At 45.6% G+C, this 25,209-nt stretch overlaps 1 protein-coding gene across 1 annotated transcript in view; it reads left to right on the forward strand.

Moving 5' to 3' along the window:
* EED (embryonic ectoderm development) overlaps positions 1-25,209 on the forward strand; it is a 967,389-nt gene that overhangs the window by 75,233 nt on the left and 866,947 nt on the right. The window contains exon 2 of the mRNA XM_044072008.1: positions 5,601-5,753. Within this exon, the coding sequence (XP_043927943.1) occupies positions 5,601-5,753 (153 nt within the window). The remainder of the gene's footprint in view (positions 1-5,600; positions 5,754-25,209) is intronic.

Raw genomic sequence — 25,209 nt, forward strand, 5'->3', positions numbered from 1 at the left:
GTAAATGGGAAGGTAATGAGGCAACTTTATAGTTTACATGGTGCGGCAAGGCATATAGGCTTCATTCGCAGTTTACCCAAGATTCATAGGTGAATACTAAGCTAACTGCCCTGGAGGGTCATTTTTAAGCCTAATCAATACCCTGACATCAGAATTAAGTCCTGTACATTGTCTATGAGGTGAAGCCCTTAACCATAATGCCAAATCCTCAATGTGTATTTAATGTCCCCTTAATCATACTGCTTATAATGTTCCCCCCTTTCCTGTAACTAGTTTAGTCCAGATACAGATTCTTAGTTTTAGCACTTGAATTTGCTTATTCATGATCAGCACTTGTTCAGAACTTGTAAGCACTAAATAACCTACTAATTACTACAGCACTCAACCTTCCTCATTACCTAGGGGATAACAGTTTTGGTACTTAGAGGAAAAACAACTCTTGCACTCACTTTCCTCACTTATTTAGAGGAAAAGTTTTTTTTCAGGCATGTCCAAGGGTCAGCTTCCAGTGTTCTCTCCCGTCTCTGATGAATCTGGGCATCTTGGGGCAGTGTAGAAATTGCCTCATGTACACAGACAACCCTCTCCTCTTACCACCCAACACTACAACCTGTGAGAGATGCACTTATCTAGCCAAACTGGAGGTAAAGCTCTCTCCAACCAAGACTGAACTTGACAGTCAAGAGGAGAAGGTAAACACTTGCACCACACCACACTCATCACATAGTCTCCCTAAAATCTACACCACCAAAATCCACACATAGAAACACAAAAATTCGTGGAGGCTCTCAATAATCTCAAGCAACAGATCTCCAAAGCAGAAATGTAAGCAACCTCCACCCCCCAACACAACCCAAATGACACACAGCCCGCAGACTCGTGTGTCATTCAACCACAGCCAGTAAGGCAAAACAACATACCCAACACACTATAGTCATAGGTGACTCTATAGTCAGGCACAGCGATGTCCCACTCACAAGATTAAACAAGGAGAAGGTTACTGTCAGCTGCCAGGATCCGCCACATAACCCACGCATTCAGGTCAATCCACAAGTACAAATATGATTCTTGTCATTGTCCATGTTGGTGTGAACGACCCGAGACGTACCTTCCTGGACTACGTGAAGAGAGACATGGAAGAGCTCACAGCTCTTGTAGCCCAGGCAAGTATGACCCTAGCCCTGAGTAGCATTCTGCCATCACCCAGAATGATGCCACAGTACAAGGACAAAATGATTGACTTTAGCAATTGGCTAAGCTTCTGGTGTCATTCTAAAGGGATCCAGTATCTGTCTGCCTGGGATGACATGGTCAACAGACCACAATGCTTTGCCAGAGATGGCCTGCACCTGTCAACCCCTGGGATTCTGGATACTGGCTAAGGTTCTTGCCGCCCCTATAGTGCCTTTTTTAGGCAAGGTTCAAATGACAAATTCACCACCGTAACAGGAACAGGCAAGCAAAAACTGAGGGTGATGCTACTCAGTGCTAGAAGTCTAAATCGCAAAATGCACTCACTCGAGGCACTCCTTAAAATGGAGAACATTGATATCTGTGCAGTGGCCGAGACCTGATTCAAGGCTCCAGAGAGCACCCCTGCACTACTAGGCTATAACTCATACCACACTTTTCGGCCATGTAAATTGGACCAGAACACAAAAGGCGGAGGTGTGTCCATATTCATTAAGGATATCCACACCTCCAGGCTAGTTGCTCAGCATAATGCAGCCGAGGTTATCCAAGTGCAATTAACTTTGGGCAAAACTGCAATCCAAATTGTAGCTTGCTACAGATCACCCGCCATGCCCCAGGATTCCCACTCCTCTTTTCTTGATGTGCTGGAAAATATTAGGGTTCAACCAACCACCCTAATAATGGGCGATTTCAACTACCCCACCATTAACTGGGAAAACTACTCCTGTACCAACTCCTTCACTCAACGCTTTCTGGAATTCATAAACTCCAATGCCCTGGATCAACTTATCCACACCCTCACCAGGGGCAACAATATCCTAGATCTAGTCATTACCAACATGAGTGACCTGGTGTTCCACACCTGAAGTCCATGCTTCATTGGTCCGATCCGACCATAAGCTTAATTACCCTAGATATCCACATCCTGCCCCCACCCCCATTAAGGAAACCATGGTAAAAAAATTTTCCAAAGCCAACTTCATGCTTCTTAAGACAGAAGTGGTGAACTTCATGACACCCATGCAGATGGACAATACAGTTACGACTACTGAATTCTACACAATTGCACTTTATAAGCACTTACATGAGTGCATGTATCATGCTATCCCAAACAGAACCAAGATGCTATCCTCCAAAAAAAGGAAGCCAATCTGGTGGTCCCCTGTCATAAACAAACTGTAGAACAGAAGGAAGAAACTGTTGCAAAAGAGTAAAATCCCATGAGTGGAGGAGCTCCCTGGTCAGCCTCGGTAAGAAGCTGTGATCCCTGATAAAATCCTCCAAAACTTGTTACGAAAACAGAATCGCCACTGATTCTAAAGACAACCACAAAGCATTCTATAGCTATGTCAAGAATCTCAATGGCAACACTCGGATCTGCCCTGAGTTACAGCACAATGGCGCTAAATATACAGACCCAACTGATATTGCCAACATCCTGGCAGATTGGTTCAGTGCTAACTTTACCCCCTTCTCACCCCTTAAAGAGCCCATCTCTATACCAGAAAAATGCAAAGTTCCTGTCGTCATGGCTGCAGAGGTAAAAACCACACTCTCCATAGCCAAGAACACAGCATCCATGCTACCAGACAACATCCCAGGCTGCGTTCTGCACGAACTACAGAACGAATTGGCACCCCACCTAAGTACCATGTTCAATCATAGCCTCACCTCAGGCTTTGTGTCTGCTGAATGGCGCACAGCGACTGTTATCCCACTCCACAAGGGGGAGCCACCATGGACCTTGGGAAGTACCACCTCATTAACCTGACAAGCCAGGTCTGCAAGGCCATGGAACGTATCATGGAACTTATAAACAAAGACATTGGTAATCTCCAAACTCTGGACCCAACCCAGTTCGGGTTTGTAAAAGGCAGATCATGTCTCCTAAACCTGATAGACTTCTTTGAAGCAGTCACCAAAGCCATAGATGAGGGTAAGGTAGTTCCTTGGCCTATCTATCTAGATCTTGCCAAGGCTTTCAACACCATCCCCCACTCTGGAATTCTAGATAAACTCACTAAACTAGGTATAAATCCCTATGTCACAAGATGGGTTGCCAACTGGCTCACTGTGAAAGTAGCAGACTCCAAATCTGACTTCAGACAAGTGGAGTACCACAGGGTTCAGTCCTGGGTCCTTTCCTGTTTGGTATCTACTTCTCTGAAGTACAGGCTAATGCAGAAGGTCTTTGGCTAACTAAGTTTGCAGATGACTGCAAACTAGGAGCCATAATCGAAACTCCTAACGATGTGGACATCCTACAAAAGGGCCTCACTGAGCAGATGCCTTGTGTCAAAGCCATGGCCTCAAGCTCAGTGCCAAAAAGTACATCGTCATCCCCTTTGGTAAAAACTCTGTACCCATGAACTACAACATAGACAGTAGTATACTTAACACCGAAAGTGTGATGAGACCTTGGGACACAGGTGGACTGTAGTCTGTCCTTTGATAATCACATCGCCACAGTAGTCAGGAAATCCTTCTACATGGCACACCTAATCACAAAAGGTTTCTCATCCAGAAAAAAAGAGGTCATTGTTCCCCTCTACTCATCACTCATTAGACCCATTATAGAGTCCAACGCCCCTTTTGGTATGTACCTCACAAGACATCTACAACAACTGGAAAGGCTGCAGAAATACCTCAGAGTATTACCGGCCTCAAACAGATGCCCTACGCAGACAGTCTCAAAACTCCAGCTTTACTCCACCACATATTGCTTACTCAGAGGTGATCTCTGCCTAACATACAAAGCAATGTCAAACCCAGAGCTGTTGGACATGCTCCACGTAAAGAAATCCCAATTTCTCCGAGCTACATGCTGTAGGGACCTAAACCTTGTCACCACAATAAACAGAACATGCCGGAGGGATAGATTCCTGTCCCAGAGACTTCCCATACTCTGGAATAAACTACCTGTCTATATCAAGCAAAGCTCCTCATTAGCACTCTTCAAGAAAAATCTTGATTGGATGGGAAATGGGAAATTTACCCCGGGGATCACTTCTGTGGCTCTGCTCAACACAGGAAAATAATTTTCTTGGATGGCGTAAGCCAGGGTACCTTTTTGGCTGGGCTTGTATAGGCCCCAGGGTCGATAGCCTAGTACCTACCCATGAATCTATGTTGTACAATCATATAGTGCATCTGCTTGCTCCAGTGGTATTGCTGCATCTCATCTGGTTAGGTTAAATGATCTTTGAACAGGCTGCATCTGTGTCAAATCTAATTTTCCTTCGGTGGCTGTGCAGGGCCATTTGATTTTTGTCCAATCTTGTGATTTGTCTGCATTTGTGCCTTGCATTTCAAAGTTTAATGTAAATGTACATACATTGCTGGCAGTGGCTTTCTTAAAAGCTGATGAATGCTGCTTGTTTGAGATCATTAGGGCTGATATGCAAGATAGCGCATTTGAGTTGCAGTGTAAGTCGGGGGAAACATTTACATTGTTGGCAGACCTAGAATGCACTGTTCTGTTTTTTTTCTGTAGTCCCTTGTTTTCCATCACTTTTATACCTTCATTTTGTTTTATTTTTGACCTGAAGTCTAGTACTTTTTTCCACAAACTCTGAATATGATGGTTGAGGGGAAGTGTCAGTAGTGCTGTTGCTTACTGGCAAGATGTTCTCCAAATCTTACTCCTGTGATGAGCTGTCTGACAAGGGAGCTCTAGAACATGTGGATGATTTATGGCTGAGTGTTTTACTCTTACTCTGTCTTGTGCATGCCCCTATAAGGAGGAGGAGTGACTTTGTTATAGATTGGAGAAACTGGGTCAATGCAAAGAGATTTCCTATGTTAGGGAGCAGTGCATCTTCAGCTGTAAATTTTACTAATGTTGCCTGAAGTATTTTTCTTTTTATACAGTAACATTATCTTATTTGTTAGTTTTTTTGCTACAGTGGGTTGTCTGTATACTGATGATTTAATGGTCTGACACTTCTATGATTTTCTTCTAGTGTCTGTCTCTGGCATTGTATGTGGTGTAATAAATTGTATATAATTAGCAGCCAGCACATATTGTGGCAACATCAAGTGATCCTGTTAATTGCGTTAGAGGAGGTTGATGACTTTTTTTTTTTTAAATACTCGCACTCGCATATGTGATTTTTTTTTTTTTTTTTTTTAATGGTTTTTTTTTTTTGTTGTTTTATGGAGAATTCGACTGCATTTTTTTCCTTTTCAAGACTGAGACTGTGTTGATGATGATGTACAGTACCCTTCCTTCGCATTTGATTTCTGTAATGTGTGCACATTTTGAATTGTTGATGGGCTGTCATTTGCTTTGAGCAGCAGATTTCCTGCAAAATTGTATTGTTCATAGTAATCACTTAAATGCATGCTGTTACTCTACATTGCAGGAGCAAGTTAAGCAGACACATTTGTTATGTATCCTTTCACAGGATGATGCCGTTAGTGTAGAAAGTGGCACAAATACTGAACGACCAGATACTCCTACTAATACTGCCAATGCACCTGGAAGAAAAAGCTGGGGAAAGGGAAAGTGGAAGTCCAAGAAACGCAAATACACATTTAAATGTGTCAACAGTCTCAAGGTAAGCAGAAAACACGCAAGATCTGCTGGGATTGTCCTGCTCTTGCATTAGTACGCATGTTTTTTTGAGTGCAGTTCATTGCCCATTCTATTCTCAGAGTGTCTTCTGTGTGGCGACGTGCGTGAATGGGCATTCTTCGTTGAAGGTTGTGCGTTAGGCCCGGCAAGCTAGCACGTAAAACTCTACTGCCAATCATTAGCGGACCAGAGTTGTGCTGTGGCGACCCCTAACCAGGAAAAAGCCGAAAGACAAACACCCTAGCCCAAAGGTTCCTAGAATTTATAAACTCAAATGCTATGGAACAGCTTGTTACCACTCCCACAAGAGGGGAAAACATACTGGACCTGATCATCACCAACATGGGGACTCTATGCTCCAGACCAGAAGTGTATCCCTCACTGGTAAAATCAGACCATAAACTAATCTCACTAGATATTCACATCCCGACCCCAGCCGCTGCCCAGAAAACCACAGTGAAAAACTTCTCTAAAACAAATTTCACACTCCTCGAAACTGAGGTGGAATCCTTCAAAGCCCCCGGGCCTGTGGAAAATGCACACTCCTCGAAACCGAGGTGGAATCCTTCAAAGCCCCCGGGCCTGTGGAAAATACGGCCCAGACCGCAGAATCCTTTATAAACGCATTCTATGAACACCTTCAGGAATGCATGGATCATGCAATCCCAAACAAAACCAAGACCCAGTCCTCCAAAGGCAGGCGTCCTGTCTGGTGGACCCCAGCCATAAACAAACTATACAATAGAAGGAGGAAGCTATTACATGATGGAGCAAAATCCCAAAAAGGGAAGGCATCTCTGATCAGTATTAGCAAAAAACTACGGGCACTCATAAAATCGTCCAAGGCCAGCTTCGAGAGAAAAATTGCACAGGACACTAAGGATAATCACAAGGCTTTCTTTAGTTATGTTAGGAACCTGGGTGGGAATTCCCAGATATGCTCAGAATTAGTCCAAAATGACAAAAAATACACCAAACCCACAGACATTGCCAACATCCTAGCTGACAGGTTCAGCGCAAACTTCTCCCCCCCCCCCTTCCCCACCAAAAGGGCAAATATCTATCCCAGCAGAGTGCTTCCCCCCCTGACATCTCAGATGCTCAGGTAAGAGCCACCCTCTCCAAAGCAAAAAACACAGCATCAGTGGGAGCAGACTGTGTCCCGGGCTGCGTCCTACATGAACTCCAAGAACTAAACCCAAACATAAAACTACTGTTCAATCTCAGCCTTACTACAGGATATGTACCCAAAGAGTGGCGTACAGCAACAGTGGTCCCTCTCCACAAAGGTGGTGCCTCAACGAATCCTGGAAACTATCGCCCCATAAGACTGACTAGCTTGATCTGCAAAGCTATGGAAAGGATCATCATTGGACCTCATAAATAAATATATTGGGGACCTACAGACACTGGATCCTACCCAGTTCGGCTTTAAGGGCAGATCCTGCCTCTTAAACCTGGTTGATTTCTTTGAAACGGTCACCAAGGCCATTTACGAGGGGAAGGCGGGTCCACACAGCCTACCTGGACCTCGCAAAAGCCTTCGATACAGTACCCCACTCGGGCATTGTAGATAAGCTCACCAGCTTAAATATAAACCCCTATGTCACTAAATGGGTTGCAAACTGGCTCAAGGACAGAACCCACATGGTTAGAATTGCTGGAGCCATGTCAGACTCCAAACCAGTTACAAGTGGCGTCCCCCAAGGCTCAGTCCTGGGACTTCTCTTGTTCGGTATATATTTCTCGGAGGTACAGGCCAACACGGAAGGACTGTGGCTGACCAAGTTTGCAGATGACTGCAAACTGGGCGCCATAATCTACTCTCCAGCCGACACAAGCATCCTCCAAAAGGGCCTCATAGAAACAGACAACTGGTGCCAGAGCCATGGCCTCAAGCTAAACTCCAAAAAGTGTATAGTCATCCCCTTCGGCAAAAACAAAGTGCCCACAAATTGCCACATAGATGGTAATCCATTAAGTACGGAAGAAATAATTAGGGACCTGGGGACCCAAGTTGATAGCAATCTCTCATTCGACAACCACGTGGCCAAATTGGCTAGAAAATCATTTTATATAGCCCACCTAATCATGAAGGGATTCACATCTAGATCAGGGGAGGTCATCGTGCCTCTTTACTCATCCCTCATCAGGCCCATAATTGAGTACAATGCCCCTTTGGGATGTACCTTACCAGACACCTGAAGCAACTGGAAAGACCCCAAAAGTACCAAACCAAGAAGATCAAATGGCTCAAACAGATGCCATATGCTGCCCGGTTAAAGAAACTCCAGCTCTACTCAGTGGCATACCGCCTGCTCAGAGGCGATCTGTGCCTGACGTATAAAGCCATGTCCAACCTGGAATTAATGGACGTGCTGCACCTCAGAAAATCCAAATCCCATCGAGCTACGCGCTTGAGAGACTTGAACCTCAGCACTGAAATAAATAGGACATGCTGGAGGGACAGATTCATAACCCAGAGGCTCCCTTCACTCTGGAATAAAATCCCAGTCCAGGTTAGGCAGAGTCCCTCATTGACTCTCTTCAAGAGGAATCTTGAGTGGATGGGATATCGTAGATTTACTCCGGGTATCATTTCTGTGTCACTGTTAGATGCACAGTATACTAACCTCGAAAAAGGGCATAGCAAAATTCATTTTAAAATAGGTGGCGAAAGCCAAACACACTTTGGCTAGGCTTGTAAATGCCCTAGGGCAGATAGCCTACTATGAACCTATAACTACGTTCATTAAAAGAAAACCCATGTCCAAGCTGTCTGGGAAATGCACGATTCCATTGCACAAAGGTGGCACCTCAATTGATTTCTCGTATTAGACCCATTGCGATCTTATCACCACTGTCAAAAAACTTGCAAAGTTTTGTCCACAGCCACCTCATCAACCACCTCCTTAACAGAAATCTCGTATCCAAACACTTCTATTGCAGCTGTAACACAAGCACCGCCCTCCTTTGCTTTGCCATAGCTTAAGTAAAAACTGAAATGAAGATAAACGTGTCTTATTCCTCATCGGTGATCTCTCAAAAGCCTTTAATACAGCTTCCCACCAAAAACACCTTGAAATTTGATTCAATCCTAGTGATGAATCTTCCTGTCTTGTTGTCAATTGTGTCAGATGGTGCCAGAAAACTTTCACCATATCTGTCACATTTTAAATTTTGCAAGGATTAATACTGGGTTCATTCCTATTCATTTAATATTTTCACTAATCTTCATAGCATAAGCAAACTTGCCCCCACTAATAAATGTAGAATCAATTGCATATTCTATCTGCTGTGTCCTAACTTTCCCACAACTTCAAGTAGTCACCCAGCACTTCCCCTTTTGCTTTAGAATCTTAGCTAGGTAATTCCCACTTATTCCTATATCCAAATAAAACAAAGTTAATGCTGTTACCCCTAAAAGAAAATGCAACCACCCAAAACATGCCTTCTATATGTAATGCACTAACAACACTATAAAACTGAAGCAGTTCCTCAAACTAAGTTACTGAAAGTCCCAATTGAAGACCAACTAAAATTTGACCATCACCTCCATCAAGTCATTAAAAACACATGAAACTTGGCACCCTCTGCAAGGCTAAACATGTCCCAGATAATAGCAGAAAATGTATTGCCAAAGCATACCTACTCTCATCTCTTGTGTGTGCATCTCCCAGTTCTTATTAACAAAACTGAAAAAAAAAATGAAATTGGAAACTTTTAATTAGGTAAACTTGTTTAAAAATTCCCAAACAAAGCCCATCGTTGTGCTACCTTAAGAGAACTTTTTTTTTTTTTTTTTTTTTTAACCAGAAGTACCCAATATTACTTATCCTGTTCCATATTAGTCTCAGTGCACAAACTTTTCTGTATGCCCGAAAGATGCCCTGCACTCCAAAACATGCTACAGGACTACTCTTGTACCAGAGACTTGCTCTGTAGCCACAAGTACCACCGAGTCCAGGGGACTCGTATATTCTGAGTACATCTCGCAAATGTTCCACACTTTCATTACATAACCTAGGTAATTGTCACAACTGCATGGCTTACTTGCATATGAACATTCTTAAGTCCCTTTTTGCTGAGAATGTTTCTATCACACTCCTTTCTTACCGTTTACTTGGTGTATACCCTTCCTTCATCAATTCTTTTCTTCCTCCTTTACTCTCCCCCTCAACTTTTTCAGTTTGACTAACCTCTCATGAGGATTATTCTCCTAGTATACTACAATTTACTCCTCCTTGTTCTTTAATTCTTTTTGTTTTGATAAATACTTTTAATTTCTAAAAAAGAGATTACATATACATGGTGACAAAGGAAAAGCAAACAATATTGGCTTATCTAAACAGTCCTGTGTTGACTTGTGGTTATGCAGTTGCCTGGTAAGAGATTTATTTTAATTTATATTTTATGCCACTGTTTTTGTAGGAAGAAGGGGACAGTTTGTAGACTACATTTACCAGTGTGTTGATTTAGTAACTTACTGAGCTTGACTGTTTAAAAAGAGGTGCAACTGCGAGCGATAGTGAGCAGAAGCTACTGCACAAATTCGTGTGAGAGGTAAATGGAATTCCTGCTTTTATGCGACTTTCACAACTAATATGGTCAGAGCAACGACTTTTTGTTCCATTTCATTTAATATTTAGTTGTATATTAGTTTTGTGCTTTTTTGTCCTAGAAGTTGATTTAAAATCTCTGAATTCGGTGGAAACTAATTTTAATTATTTTCTTTTAGAATTCTTGTTCATTTGCAGCTGAGAATGGATTCCTTAAATGAGTATGCCATTAATGATTTGCTAAAGCACAGGTATCTTGTACAGTGTACTAAATGCTGTGTATATTTAAAGGTAACACAAACACTGGTAGCTGTGTTCCTTGTATCAAAAGTTGGATGATTTATTTGCCATTATGTGCAGCGGTTAGCGTTGCCATCTCACAGCAAGAGGTTCTACAGTTCGATTCTCGGCTGGGGTGCCTTCTGTGTGGAGTCTGTATGTCCTCTCTGTGGTTGCGTGGGTTTTCTCCGGGTGCTCCAGTTTCTTCCCACATCCCAAAGGCATGCAGTAGGTGAATTGGTCACTAAATTGGCCCTAGGTGTGAGTGTGTGCGCCTTCTGTGGAAGGTTGGGCGCCGAGCTGGCAACTAGACACTGTAAAACTCCACTGCCAATCATGAGCAGACAGATGATCCGCTGTGGCGACCCCTAACCGGGAAAAGCCGAAAGAAGAATTGGTATTAAGTCTCGACTTGCTGGTTACTGTTGCACATGTGCAATTGGCACAGCTTGGAGAACTGTTGTATTAATGACTGGAGTGATGTGATAATGTTAGGCAAAGTGGAAATAAAACACATTTAGGAAAGGAAGTGTGTGTTCTCAGTAAAGATCACTCAACCCCTGTTCAACAAGATAACACCACAGGCAATTTTAGAATTCTGGATATAAGTATTCCGCAGTCTGAGGATTCCGTGCATATAGAAGAAAAAGTTCACAGCAAATTAAAAGGAAGAAGAAGAAACTGATTAATTTTTTATAATTTTGCCACAAATTATCTCCTTCACATGGACCCTCTGACTGTTAGTAGGAAACTTACAGCCCTCTTGATAGCATAGCTTATACAGGTGTTGGGGCATATTTTTTACAGGTCACATATAGAAAGAGAGTCTGATCACCATGAATGAAAAGATTTTTTGGGTAGATACCTGAAAAATATTGTCCAATTTTAAAAAAAAAAAAAAAAAAAAAAAAAATGGAAATGTGCAGAGCACCCAAGCCTAATTTTGGGGTACATGTTTAGACAGAATGGCGTGCACTTGTCAAGATCAGGGAAGAGAATTTTAGCAGAGGTTATTTTGCAGTGTTTGACAAACACAAGGCATTTTGATAGGTTGAAAATTGTAATAGTTCACAGCAACATTTGATTTAATGTTAGAAGAGAAGTGTTTTTTGTTTTCTTTTTTTGAAAATTGCTAGGTTCCCATAAGATTGAAGTCATTGTTTGTGAAACATGGATGTTAAGTTGTCAATCTCGCCTTCATTCTTGCTGGATGGGTTCGGAGCCGATCCTCGGCTCCGACTCTGCACTTGCTTTAGCTTGAGAACTCCTTTTACCAGCTCGAGGCAACCCTATATCCCATGATGCAAGGCGGAACTACCTCAGATCTCGTTTGCCGCTTAGCGAAAGAGGTCTCCTTTGCCAGCTGAGGTAAGTAATTTTCTTGTTAAAAGAGAAAAGCTTAGTTAGGGTTTTATTTCCCCCTTGTATCCATTTTTATAGTCTGTAGTGAGTTACAGCCCACCCTATTCCCTTGTTTTTTCAAACTTTTTATTACCTTTAGTGTAAAGTTTTAGTTAGGCCTAAACCCCATTGGTTAATCCCTTCCTGTGTGTTGTGTGTTAGGGGATTAATTTTGTGTGTTTGTTGGGGTTTGTGTGTGACTTCCTCCTAGGATTATGTCTAGGGAAGGCAAGGTCTCGGGCTTCAAGAAGTGTGACTCGTGCTGTCAAAAAATGTCTCTGACAGACAGTCACACTTCTTGTGTTTATTGCCTGGGGCCTTTGCACCTGCAGGACTCCTGTGCTTTGTGTCACTCTTTTAGCCAGAGAGTCCTGCAGGAACGGAGGAATAAGCTTATCCTCCGTGGCTTACTTAAGCCAGAAGGTTCTCCCTCTAAAGCAGGGTCTGGGAAACTTTCTAAGCCACCGAAGGCTCAGGCTTCAGTATCCAAGCCTCCTCTGGTGGCTCCGGCTCCGTCGGAGCCGAGATCGGCTCCGGCTGGAACCGATGTATCTACCTTAAAAGTAGTGGGTTCGGCACCGCGTGGTTCCGATACCTTGTCTACTGTGGCCTTGTCGGCTCGGCTGGAGCCGACACCTTATCCAGCATCGGAGCCGAGAAACCTTCGCTCCATCTGGAATTCAGGGACTTCGGCTCCGATGACTTCGTCCCGAAGAGATCTCGGTCCCCCGTTTGCGAGTATCCACTCGGCTCCGGGTCCCCTCTTTTGTCGGAGCGGAGCCATCGGAGCCGATCTTCGAGATCTTCCAGGCTGTCTGACCACGACTTAGAGAGGGTGGTAAGCAGGCTGTTGAAGTCACAGGCACTGGGCCAAATGCTCCATAGCCCGTCTCAACAGACTTCGCTATAGCCTCACCCCTTGAACTTCCTCCTCCGACTCCACACCAGAGTTCGGAGCCGGAGCTTCTCGGGACAGCGACTGTTTCGTGCCGGAGCCGATACATCCTTCGGCTCCGTCGTCCTTGGCTCCGATCTCCTCCTTGAGGCCTTCCTTGGAGGGATCCGTCGCCGGGTTTCCTTGTCGGCTCCGAGGGGCTAGTGGCATCGGACCCTTGTCCGACCCGCTCTCCCTCTCGGGCTTCGGCTTTGGTAAGCTCGGCGCCGACATCGCCTTGGAGCCTTCCTCTCAGTGGAGCCGGAATTCCTGTTTCCTCGAGCGGGATATTCCGCCTCCCGGGAGGGGAGCCTTTGAGGTGATGAGGAGTGTCCTGGCCTCTGAGCCTGGTCAACGGTCCATCCCTCTAGCTCCTCCCTCTTCAGTGCCTGTAGACGCCTCTTGCCAGCCTCTTGCTCTCAGGCCCAGGGATCCATCGCCCCAGGTTTCCCCATTGGGAATTTCCTCCTCTTCCAAGTTTCTCCTGATCCAGCAGGTGAACCCCTCGAAGAGGACATGTAAGAGGAAACACACAGACTCCCGAGTCTACTACATCGGATACCGACTCAGCTGAGTCGGAGGGTTCCCCACGATCCCCCTCTGAGGATGTCTCCTTTTCAGACATCCTTGAGCTCCTCAAACAGAGGGGGAATTGGCCATCCATTGATCCCTCCGAGGATGAGTCTGTATACCTGGAGGCTTTTGGATCCCGACCCTCCACCTCCTGGGTGTCTCCGCCTTTCGACCCACTTATGCAGGTAGTGGCTCGGAAGGCGTGGGCGACTCCAGATTCTGTGGAACCTGTCCCCAGGAGACCATCCAAATTTATCACGGCCCCTACGGACAAACAGTTCCTTTCCAAGGGTGTCTCTGTGGATGCTGTGGTGGTGGCGGCGGCCACTAAGAAGGAACTGGCGGATCCTTCAGTGCCTGTCCATCCTCCTAACAAGGATTCTAGGACCATGGACAGGTATGGAAAGCGGATGTTTTCTTCAGCGACCTTTGCTATGCGTTCGCTGAACTACCTTTGTCACTTCACCAGGCTTCAACGAGATATTCTCAAGGAACTGGGTGAAGTAGTCCAGGATCCTTCTGCTGCTGGGGCTCAAGAAAAGATTGCCTCGCAGCTTGCAATCCTGAATTCCCTATCTAACTCCTCCATGCGGCTCATATCCTATGCGGCCGATGGAGCGAGCAGGGCTGCAGGCACAGGAGTTGCTCTTAGACGCCAAGCCTGGATGCGGCTTTGTAATTTTGCGGACCCCTTTAAGGCGTCCTTCACTAATACCCCCTTTGATGGTTCGGCTTTGTTCGGACCTCAGGTGAAGGATACTTTGACCAGGTGTGAGCAGGACGGTAAAACTCTTTCTGCCGTTGGAGTCCAATTTTCCACTCCTTCTAGACCATATCCCAAGGGTCAGAAGGGGGGGAAGATGTGGTTCCGTAAAGCCCAAGGAGTTACACCGGACGCACGTGGTCAGTTTACCCCCAGAGGCAGAGTGGGTAACAATAATAGACACCGCCCTAGAGGCAGGGGGGGGTCCTCAGAACCAGGGCAACAGGGAGTCTCTTCCTGAGAAGCCCTTTCAGCATCCCTGAGGTGTTGCCCGACTGTCCACCCTTGGAGGCAGTCGGGGGAAGGATTTCACTGTACCCAGTAGCCTGGCAATCCCTATCACAAGAGATGTGGGTACAGTCGATCATATCCGAGGGTTACAAAATCCCCTTCGAAAGGTTTCCTGTACCTCTGCAATCCCTTCCAGACATCTCACCCGGTCAAAGGGATTTGGCAGAACAGGAGGTTTCAAAGCTCCTAGAAAAAAGAGCCGTCCAGACTATGCCGGCAGACCAGGTAGGATCCGGCGTCTACTCGAGATTCTTTTTGGTCCCCAAAAGGACGGGAGATTGGAGACCAATATTAGACCTGAGCAATCTAAACAGATTTGTCAAGAAGGCAAGATTCCGGATGGTCACGCTTCAGTCCATTCTGCCCTTTCTGGGCAAGGACAACTGGATGTGCTCTATAGACCTTCAGGATGCGTACTATCACATAAAGATTCACAGACGCTCCAGAAGGTTTCTCCGCTTTCGGCTAGGGACCAGTCATTACCAATTCAGAGCACTGCCCTTTGGCCTCACTTCAGACCCCAGAGTGTTTACCAAATGCATGGCAGTGGTCACAGCTCATCTGAGACGTCAAGGATTCCTGGTGTTTCCCTACTTGGACGACTGGCTCCTCTCCGCCACCACCAAGTGTCAGCTTCTTCAGTCCAGAGACTACACTCTACAGCTTTGCAGGAGTTTGGGAATTTCAGTAAATTTCGAGAAATCTTCTCTGCTGCCTTGCCAATCTATCACCTTTATAGGCGCAGAATTAAACACCGTCAAAATGTTAGCCAAACTAACAGATCAAAGAATTCTGGACATCCAAAAATTCGTTTGGATTCTATTGCAGAGCAACAAGATCAAAGCCAGATTTATACTGAAGGTTCTAGGTCTTATGGCTGCGGCCATTGTTCTTTTACCACTGGCTCGCTTCCACATGCGTCTTCTGCAGTGGATGCTATTCACGCAGTGGTCATACCACAGTCTCCCGATGAGGCACGAAATCTTAGTCACACAGTCGTGCAGAGCTCATCTGAATTGGTGGATATCTTCCCCTTTTCTTCATCAGGGCCGACCCTTTATTCCCCCTCCTCCAGTTGCCACAGTCACTACGGATGCCTCTCTGATCGGGTGGGGGGGGCATTATCAGGGCAGGATGGTACACGGGACGTGGCAACCCATAGAATACCATCTGCACAGAAATGTCCTGGAGATGAGAGCAGTGCTTTTAACGTTGCAAGCCCTCAACGACTTTCTTCCCACGGGGACTATTGCAGTACAAACGGACCTTCAGGATGGTACATCAACAAGCAGGGCGGGACCAGGTCCTATCCTTTGTGTCGAGAAGCTCTCAGACTTTGGCAATGGGCGATCTCCTCTCATCGGTTTCGGATAGCAACGCACATCCCCGGCAGGTCCAACCTATTGGCGGACAGGCTGAGCAGATCCATTCTGATGCCTCACGAGTGGTCTCTCAATCAATCTGTAGTGTATCAGATTTTTCTGAAGTGGGGCACTCCTTGTTGCGATCTTTTTGCTACTCCTCAAAACAACAAGTGCCCCGATTTTTTCACTCTTTCCCCTTCCAGGCCAACCCCTGAGAGACTCTAACCCAGGATTGGCCCCGGGGACTTCTGTACGCTTTTCCTCCCTTTCCCTTGATTCCACAAGTCATTCAGAAAGCCACCGTTTTGAGGGCCAAGTTGATCCTCATTGCCCCATATTGACCTCGACAAATTTGGTTTCCGTCTCTGCATCGTCACCTTCTGGTGCAGCCCTGGCATCTGGACCCAGTTCCGGATCTCTTGATCCACCAGTCGGGTCAGCAGCACCGGGCCATTCATTCTCTCAACCTCACTGCTTGGTTGCTCAACTTCCTTCCCTAGCCAGGCTACCGATGATTTCTGACTCAGTCAGAGACATCTTAGTGTCTTCTTTAAAGTCGTCCACTAGGACTGTTTATGCTAGCAAGTGGCGCGTTTTCTATTTGGGCAAATTCCAGGAATATTGATCCCTTTACTGCTCCTGTACATTCTGTTTTAGATTTCCTGGCAGAGGTTTTTCATTCAGGATCCTCGTCATCTACAGTCAAAGTACAACTGGCTGCTATTTCCAAGTATCATGTTGGCTTGCATGACAATAACATTATGTCTCATAGATTATGCAAGGCCTTTCTGAGAGGAGTTTTTCTCCTAAAGCCGCCTATAAAGCATCCTCCTCCGCAATGGGATCTAAACTTAATGTTGGCATCCTTGATACTATCTCCCTTCGAACCGTCTGCTTCATGTTCTTTGAAGTTATTGACCTGGAAAACTATATTCTTACTGGCTGTCACTTCTGCAAGAAGGGTTTCCGAGATTCAAGCTCTCTGCATTCGTTCCTTATTTGGTTTTTCATAAGGACAGGGTATCATTAAGAACGAACCCTTCCTTTCTCCCCAAAGTTGTGTCTCAAACCAATATTAACCAATCTATAGATCTACCAGTCTTTTTCCCAAACTATTCCGACAGAGCTGAACAGAAACTGCATTTTTTTGGATGTCCATCGTCAGCTCAGGTACTATTTGCATAGAACTAAACAATTCAGGAAATCGGACCAATTATTTGTCTCCTATGCAGAAAACAGGATAGGTCTTCCAGTTTCTAAAGTGACCTTATCCAGATGGTTGACTTCCACCATTTCCTATGTGTACTCTCTCAGAGGCAAGCAGCTATCTTCTAAACCAAAAGCACACTCAACCAGGAGTCTATCCACTTCTGCAGCCTTTCAGGATAGACTACCCATTGATACCATTTGTGCAGCAGCTACGCCTCATACCTTTGCCTCTCATTACAAGTTGGACTTGGCCTCCAGAGATAGGGCCAGTTTTGGTTCCACAGATGTTCCTCGTGTTTCACTGTTGCAGTCATAACTGTAGGGTGCTCCTGCCGGCAGGCAGCCCGAGGTCGGCCAGAATCCCAAAGTCTGGGTCCGGCGTCGGCTGTATAAGCTAGTACCCTGACGTCAGTACGCTCTGGTACATAGCCCTCAGCCGATGCCATCTTCTCCAGTCTTTCTTGCCGTGCGGTGGAAAGCAGCTCGCAAGTCGTTGGTTGGCGATTTTCGAACAGCGTGTTTGGTTGTTGTCGGTCCGAAGTTCTTACTTCTCTTCTCAAAGCTAAGTACCCCGTTGGGGAATCTTGTTCCTCCGATGTCAGAAAAAGTTAATAATTGTATAGCGTGTGGGAAACGAATACCTCATAAAGATTTCCACTCTTACTGTCTACCTTGCTTAGGCCCTGACCACGACGTTTCTTGTTGTCGGTTCTGTGCCAGGTTCAACTCTCGTACTATCAAGTGCAGGTACGATTGGGCTTTAAATTATTTTGGCAGACGCTTCAATTATAGAATGTCGTCGGACACTACCGGAGTTCAAAAGAAGCGCAAAGACAAAGACAGGCCTCCGAGGTCCAAACAGGACTCGTTGCAGCTGGAGCCAGCGTCCGGTTCGGCTGTCGTCAGTGAGGCGCTTTTGCAGCCCCTGTCGTCCGCCACTTCTGAACCGATTGCCGATACGGACTCCCATGGGGAGCCATCAAGGCCCACTATTTTAACTGCTGCAGGACCTTCGGACGTCGCTCCTTCAGATGGGTCCGGAACCGCTGTGCAGGTACCGGCTTCTGAGGGGGTTTTCAGGCCTACTCACATCACTATTGCAAAGGCAAAGACAAAGACTCCTGTTAAGTCTAAAGTTCCAGCTCAAGCTGCTTCTGAATCTACTCCCAAGACACAAAAGCAATTGTTGAGGATGGCTGAAGATTTGCTTACAATGATTAGGGGTTCTCACCCCCCTCCTGAGAAAAGGCCTCGACAGGATGTTACTCTGGATTCCACTGACCAGGCTTCTGTATCTTCTGTTTCTTCCTCAGATCAGGACTATTCCCTTTCCCCCTTATGAGGATTCGTATGCTGAGGACTCTTTACCCTCTGCCTCTCTGCCTGAGGATTTTTCTTTTGGGGAAACCTTGCATGAGATGAGGGAACATTTTCATTGGGAAGGACAGGAATATTCTGCTTCCAAGAAGAGGCTTAGAGAATTTCTTCTTCTTCCTCAGCATAGGCCTTTAGCTATCCCTCCTGTTTTGGACATTGTAGATTATGCTTTTTCTGAGGCTAATTTGAATCCTGATTCCATGCCTCCTGCTCCTTCTAAGCCTGATAGATTTTATAGGGTTCCTGACTCTCATTTATTTTTATTTAAAACCCTTCTGGATCCTGAAACTATTTCTCAGGGCTCTAAGGCTGCTAAGGTTGCTACTTCTAAAAATCCTATTCCCTCTGAGAAGGATTCTCGTGCTTTAGACAGGTGGGGAAAAAAGGTATATACTTCTGCTACCTTGTCTGTTAGGGCTTTAAATTGCCAGTTTCATATGTTTAAATATCAGCAATTTCTTTTGTCTGTTTTAAAGCAAAAGCTTGCTTCCCTTCCTGCTTGTGCAGAGGATAAGGAACTTCAGGATGTTTTGCATGCTACTGAACAGGTTAACAAGCATAGCTTACATTGTGGTTTTGATGCTTTGGATGCTTCTTGCAGGGCTGCTGCCTCTGGTACTGTTATTAGGAGACATGCCTGGCTTCGTGAACAAAGTTTGCCTGAACAGGTTAAGGCTAAGTTATTAGATGCCCCTGTTCAACAAGATGTTCTTTTTGGATCTAAGGCTGAGGAAGTTATTAAAAAGATGGAAGAAAAGGCAAAATCTATGCAGACTGTAAAAGATTTCTTGCAAGTTCAGCCTCCTAGATTTTCCAGGAATTGGCCCTCTAAAAATTGGTCCTTTCCCACTGACAGGTCTGACAGGCCTCAAAGGGGAAGATATAGGCGTTCCAGAGGTCGTGGTCAAGGCCAGGCCTCTTACAGATCTAGACAATGGACTGCTTCTTCACCTAGAAGGGGAGAAGACAGATCCCAATCTCAAAGAAAGCAAACTCAATGACTCTCTCGGTTGGGCTTCAGGACCCTTTCACCTGGACGCCCCTCTCGGAGGAAAACTGTCTCTTTTTTACAGAAATTGGACTCATATTACCCAGGACAGATGGGTATTGGACGTGATTTTAAAAGGTTACAAATTCCACTTTCACACTTTGCCAAGGACTCACGGTTGGCCAGATCTGCCAAAACATCAATGGTCAGAGGCCTTAACTCAAGTGGATGCTCTTCTGGCCATGAGAGCCATAGAGCCTGTTCCACTCTCGGAAATGGGAAAAGGGTTTTATTCAAGACTGTTTCTGGTCCCCAGAAAACAAAACTCTTGGAGACCTATTCTGGACCTTTCTGTGTTAAACACCTTTTTGGAAATTCCAAAGTTCAAGATGCTTACTCTGCAACAGCTAATTCCAATGCTCTCTCAGGACGCCTGGATGGTGACATTGGACTTAAAGGAAGCCTATTTACATATTCCCATCAGACAAGAACGCAGGAAATTCCTCAGGTTCAAGGCAGGTTCGAGGCACTTTCAATTCCCTGTTCTGCCCTTTGGTTTATCTACTGCGCCCAGAGTCTTCACCAAGTGCCTGGCACCAGTAGTGGCTTACTGCAGACTTCAGGGGATCCAGATTTACCCCTATTTGGACGACTGCCTTATTCAGGCAGACAGCAAAGATCTTCTGCTTCAACATCTGGACTTTGTTCAACGTCTTCTCCTCCTACTGGGATTCTCAGTGAACATAAAGTCACATTTGATCCCTTCTCAACAAATGGTATTCTTGGGAGCCCTCTTAAATACAACCTTACAAAGGGCCTTCCTCACTCCAGAAAAACAAATTCAGCTGGCTTCTACTTTCAACACCTTGGCAACTCTATCTCAGCTCACTGCAAGGAAATTCCTGCAGGCTCTGGGCTACATGGCTTCCTGCATTCTCTTGATTCCAAACGCAAGGCTTCACATGAGAAAGCTTCAATGGTATCTGAAAAGTGTATGGTCACAGCATTACCACGATCTGGATATTCTGATCCCTCTGATCCCCTGCCTCCAGAAGGAGTTCCTCTGGTGGTCCAGGGCATGCACTTCAAACGAAGGAAAACCTTTTCGTCTTCCTCAACCTACTCAAATCCTGACCACGGACGCCTCGGATTTTCCTTGGGGAGCACACTTTCTAGACAATTGCCAGCAGGGAACCTGGACAAAGGACCATCTTCACTGGCACATCAATCTGAAGGAAATGTTGGCAGTTCAAAACGCCCTTCTAGCCTTCAAGAACCTTTTACAACCAGGCCCTCTGCTAATTCGCACAGACAACACCACAGTCATGTGGTACATCAACAAGCAGGGGGGTTCTCATTCATACCCCCTTTGCAGACTAGCTATGGGTTTATGGGACACAGCTCTAAATTTGAATATACATCTCCAGGCTCAATTCATTCCAGGGAAACAGAATCTCCTAGCAGACAGCCTGAGCAGAAACATTTCAGATCCTCACGAATGGATGCTAGACACCAACTTGTTCAACAGGATTACTGCAGTTTGGGGATGTCCTCAGATAGATCTGTTTGCATCCCATCTCAATCATCAGCTGCCTCGCTTTTGCACCAGGTCCTTCCACAAAACAGCTTGGAGAGTGGATGCCCTGTCCTTCAGCTGGGGAAGCCTTTCAGCATATGCCTTCCTCCTCTTCCTCTACTTCCTCGGTATTGCTGAAAATAAAACAGGACAAGCCCAAGTTCCTCATCTTGATTGCTCCAAATTGGCCTCGACAGTTTTGGTATCCAACTTTAAAGCTCCTGTTCTCGGGGCCTCCTTGGATTCTCCCACTGAACCCTTCGCTTCTGTCCCAGCATCAGGGCCAGTTACTACATTCCAATCTCAAGACCCTTTGCCTGGCAGCTTGGCTCTTCAAAGGAATTTGATTCCCTCTAGTCTTCCCAAACAAGTTTTGGATGTTCTTTTGGAAGCTAGACGGCCTAGCACTAGGAAATCCTATGCCTCTAAATGGAAGAGGTTTTCTATTTGGATGCAGGACCGAGGCTCTGATCCTCAGTTTCCTGATCTCTCTCCTATTTTGCTTTACCTTTCGGAGCTTTTATCTAAAGGACTTTCCTTTTCTTCCATTAAGATTCATGCTTCTGCTATCTCTGCGCATTTCAGTTCTGATCCTCCTGTTTTTTCTCATCCTCTGGTGAAGCAGTTCTTGAGAGGAGCTAAAATTTGGCCTCCAAGGACCCCTCCTGTCCCTGCCTGGGATCTTAATTATGTTTTAGAAAAACTTACTTTGCCTCCTTTTGAGCCTGCTGCATCTTCAGATATTAAGTTTCTATCCTGGAAGACTGTTCTTTTGTTAGCATTGACCTCTGCCAGAAGGGTCTCAGAGTTGCAAGCTCTCATGGCTGTGGAACCATACCTTATTTTCCATCAGGACAGAGTTTCCTTGAGGACCAATCCTACTTTCATGCCTAAGGTGATTTCGAAAGTGGCTTTAAATCAGACAATTCACCTTTCTACTTTCTTTCCAAATCCTCAAAATAAAGGGGAAAGGATTTTGCATTCATTAGATGTGCACAGACAGCTACGATTTTACCTGAACAAGACTAAAGATTTCAGAAAGTCTAACCAATTGTTTCCTTTGCCTCCAGTTCTCTTGGAAAACCTATTTCTAAACAAACTATTTCCAAATGGATTGCTTATGGAATCAGATTTTGTTACACTCATCATGGGAAACAGTTTCCAGGTACCATTAGAAGTCACTCTACTAGAGCAGCTGCCACTTCTACAGCTTTCCTCAGAGGAGTCCCAACCAAGGATATTTTGGAAGCTGCCACTTGGAGTTCTGTGCATACTTTTTCCAAGCACTGCAATCTCCCCTTGTTTTCTAAGTCCAGGGCAGGCTTTGCCTCTGCTGTCTTGCAGGGTGTTCTTGCCTCCCCTTCTTCTATCTAAAGCCTCCTCCCCTTTTACACTGCTTTGGGATTCCACCCTACAGTTATGACTGCAACAGTGAAACGCGAAGAACATAGTACAGTTGTTTACACCTACCATAAATGTAGATGTTCGAGTGTCTTCACTGTTGCAGTCGGGGTTTCCCTCCCTCCTATCCCCTCTTTTCCTTTTTTGTGGTGTATTTGTGTTTCCTTGTTGGATTCATTTTTGATTTGTTGGGGACTTCTGACATCTGGGGCAAGAAAGGCTGGAGAAGATGGCGTCGGCTGAGGGCTATGTACCAGAGCGTACTGACGTCATGGTACTAGCTTATACAGCCGACGCTGGACCCAGACTTTGGGATTCTGGCCGACCTCGGGCTGCCTGCCGGCAGGAGCACCCTACAGTTATGACTGCAACAGTGAAGACACTCTAACATCTACATTTATGGTAGGTGTACACAACTGTACTTTCTCAAGAGTCTGTTCCATTGAGCCACCCGGGATACAGGTGCTAGGGACGCGGTCCCATCCAGCAAGAATGAAGGCGAGATTGACAACTTAACATTTAGAAGTTATGTACCTACCATAACGTTCCATGTTAGTTGTCTTCTCTCGCCTTCTTTCTTGCGTCCCTCCCTCCTTCCCCCTGGCCTGGACAGATCTTGAAGAGTTCCTATCAGGTTGTTTTCCTCCTGAGCCTTCATATGAGGACTTCTATTATGAACTTGCGTTCCTAATCCTGTTAGGTTAGTCTTTAGCAGGGTAGGTTAGCTACCAAACGAGATCGGAGGTAGTTCCGCCTTGCATCATGGGATATAGGGTTGCCTTGAGCTGGTAAAAGGAGTTCTCAAGCTAAAGCAAGTGCCGAGTCGGAGCCGAGGATCGGCTCCGAACCCATCCAGCAAGAAAGAAGGCGAGAGAAGACAACTAACATGGAACGTTATGGTAGGTACATAACTTCTAATTAAAGAACACTGACTAGAAACCAGTTCTGTCAGTATATAAAAAAAAAAAATCAGGTGGAGGTGTTCTAGAGATTAAAGGTTGATATGAGACCTGTGATATTACATGGCCATTGGTAAAACCAATACTGTAGATTGCCATGTGTTGAAACTAGGTCTATTACCACTTGTAACATGATGATCTGAAGTTGTCTTAATTTGATCTTTAACCTGTGGGTTCCCAGATCAGACTCTGCTGCATGTCCAGCATCTAATCTGAGCTCAAAGCTCCTCCCCTAACCCATAATGCCCCTGTCCTTCCTCCCTTCAGATCTCGTTTGTGACGCTTTGTCTGCATAGCGATCCATGTTCTCTGCTGCTGCTGTTTGGTAAGTGACTTTCTTTTACCATTAGATTCTTCTTTTCTCATATCTGTTTACTCTCTCCTGTTTTTTTCTATCTCCCCTTGTGCTTCGGCATCGGTTTAAAAAAAAAAATTTCTCATCTGTCGCGTGTGTGGTTTCTGTGTGACTGAGTGTGTGCTGGGCCGTAGGTTGGGAAAATGTCTGATACCCCCAAACCAGGCTTCAGAAAATGTACAGTGTGTGGCCACAAGGTCTATCCAGCTGATGGCCACACTCTGTGCATTGTTTGTCCTGGGGCAGCCCACTTGCAGACCTCCTGTTCCATCTGTGCTGGGTTTAATCCCTGGGCACTGATGGGACAGGAGGAACAAGCTAATCCTCAAGGGCCTCCTTCCCTCTGATTCAGCCAGGTCACGGGACATTTCTGCTCTGGCTCTTACCTCGGCTTCCGCCCCGGCCTCTGGGACTCAGACTCCCTCCAAGAGGTTTGGGGACGGAGACAAGTCAGCCAAATCAAGAGAGAGGCCCAAGAAGCAATCCCCACATTGCTCTGCTTCAGCTGGCCCAGCAGCCAAAGTTAGGTCAGCTCCGAGGCTGGAGTCTCCCCGACTCCATTCCCCTCAGTCCTCTCTGGATCTGGTCATTGGCTCAGGCCTCCCCTCACCACCCCTCTAGGCTGGTGTCAGTGGCCGCCTCTTCCTGCTCCACCCGTGGTCTTACCGAAGCAGCGATAGATAGGATGATGCAGTAGATGTTCTTCGTGTTTCACTGTTGCAGTCATCACATTTAGGTTATCTGCTTGCAGTAGCCCTCAGTCGGCCTGATTATCAAAGTCTTGGGTCCTGTGTCTGTTGCTGTCTCATCTTCCATGACGTCAGGTAGTCAGGGGTATAAAGCATGCAGCTGATGCCATTACATCAGTCTTTCTTGCTGTGCGGTGCCCGAAGCAGCAGCAGTTCGCAAGTGCAGGTCAGCCGACTCCTGAAATTTTCATTTTCGAGTTTCAGAACCGAAGTTTTCAACTAAAGCTAAGTACCCCGTTGGGAAAACTTTTTCTTGCTCTAACCTATGTCAGGAAAAGTCAATAATTGTATTTCTTGTGGAAAGCAAATACCTCAAAGATTTTCATTCATACTGTATTCCTTGCCTAGGCCCTGACCATGACGTACCTCACTGTCGGTTTTGTGCCTTATTTAAACAGCGAACTGTTCGTCGTCTGTATATTTACGCTTCTAAATATTTTGGTACTTGGTTCAATTACCCAGATATGGCTTCGGTAAGCCACCCGACTATCGACATTCCTAAAAAAAACGCGAAGATAGAGACCGGCCGCCTATGTCCAAAGCTGCTGACTACTCTTGTCCTAAGCTAGTCGCCAGTTCACCAGTACTCTGTGAGGCGCTTTCTCAGCCCCTGATACCCATTCGTAGTCTGGTATGCTGCGAGTTGCTTCAACTGTGGAAC

The sequence above is a fragment of the Protopterus annectens genome, chromosome 5.part0 (assembly GCF_019279795.1).
Source record: "Protopterus annectens isolate FY-2018-M chromosome 5.part0, PAN1.0, whole genome shotgun sequence".
NCBI lineage: Eukaryota > Metazoa > Chordata > Ceratodontiformes > Protopteridae > Protopterus > Protopterus annectens.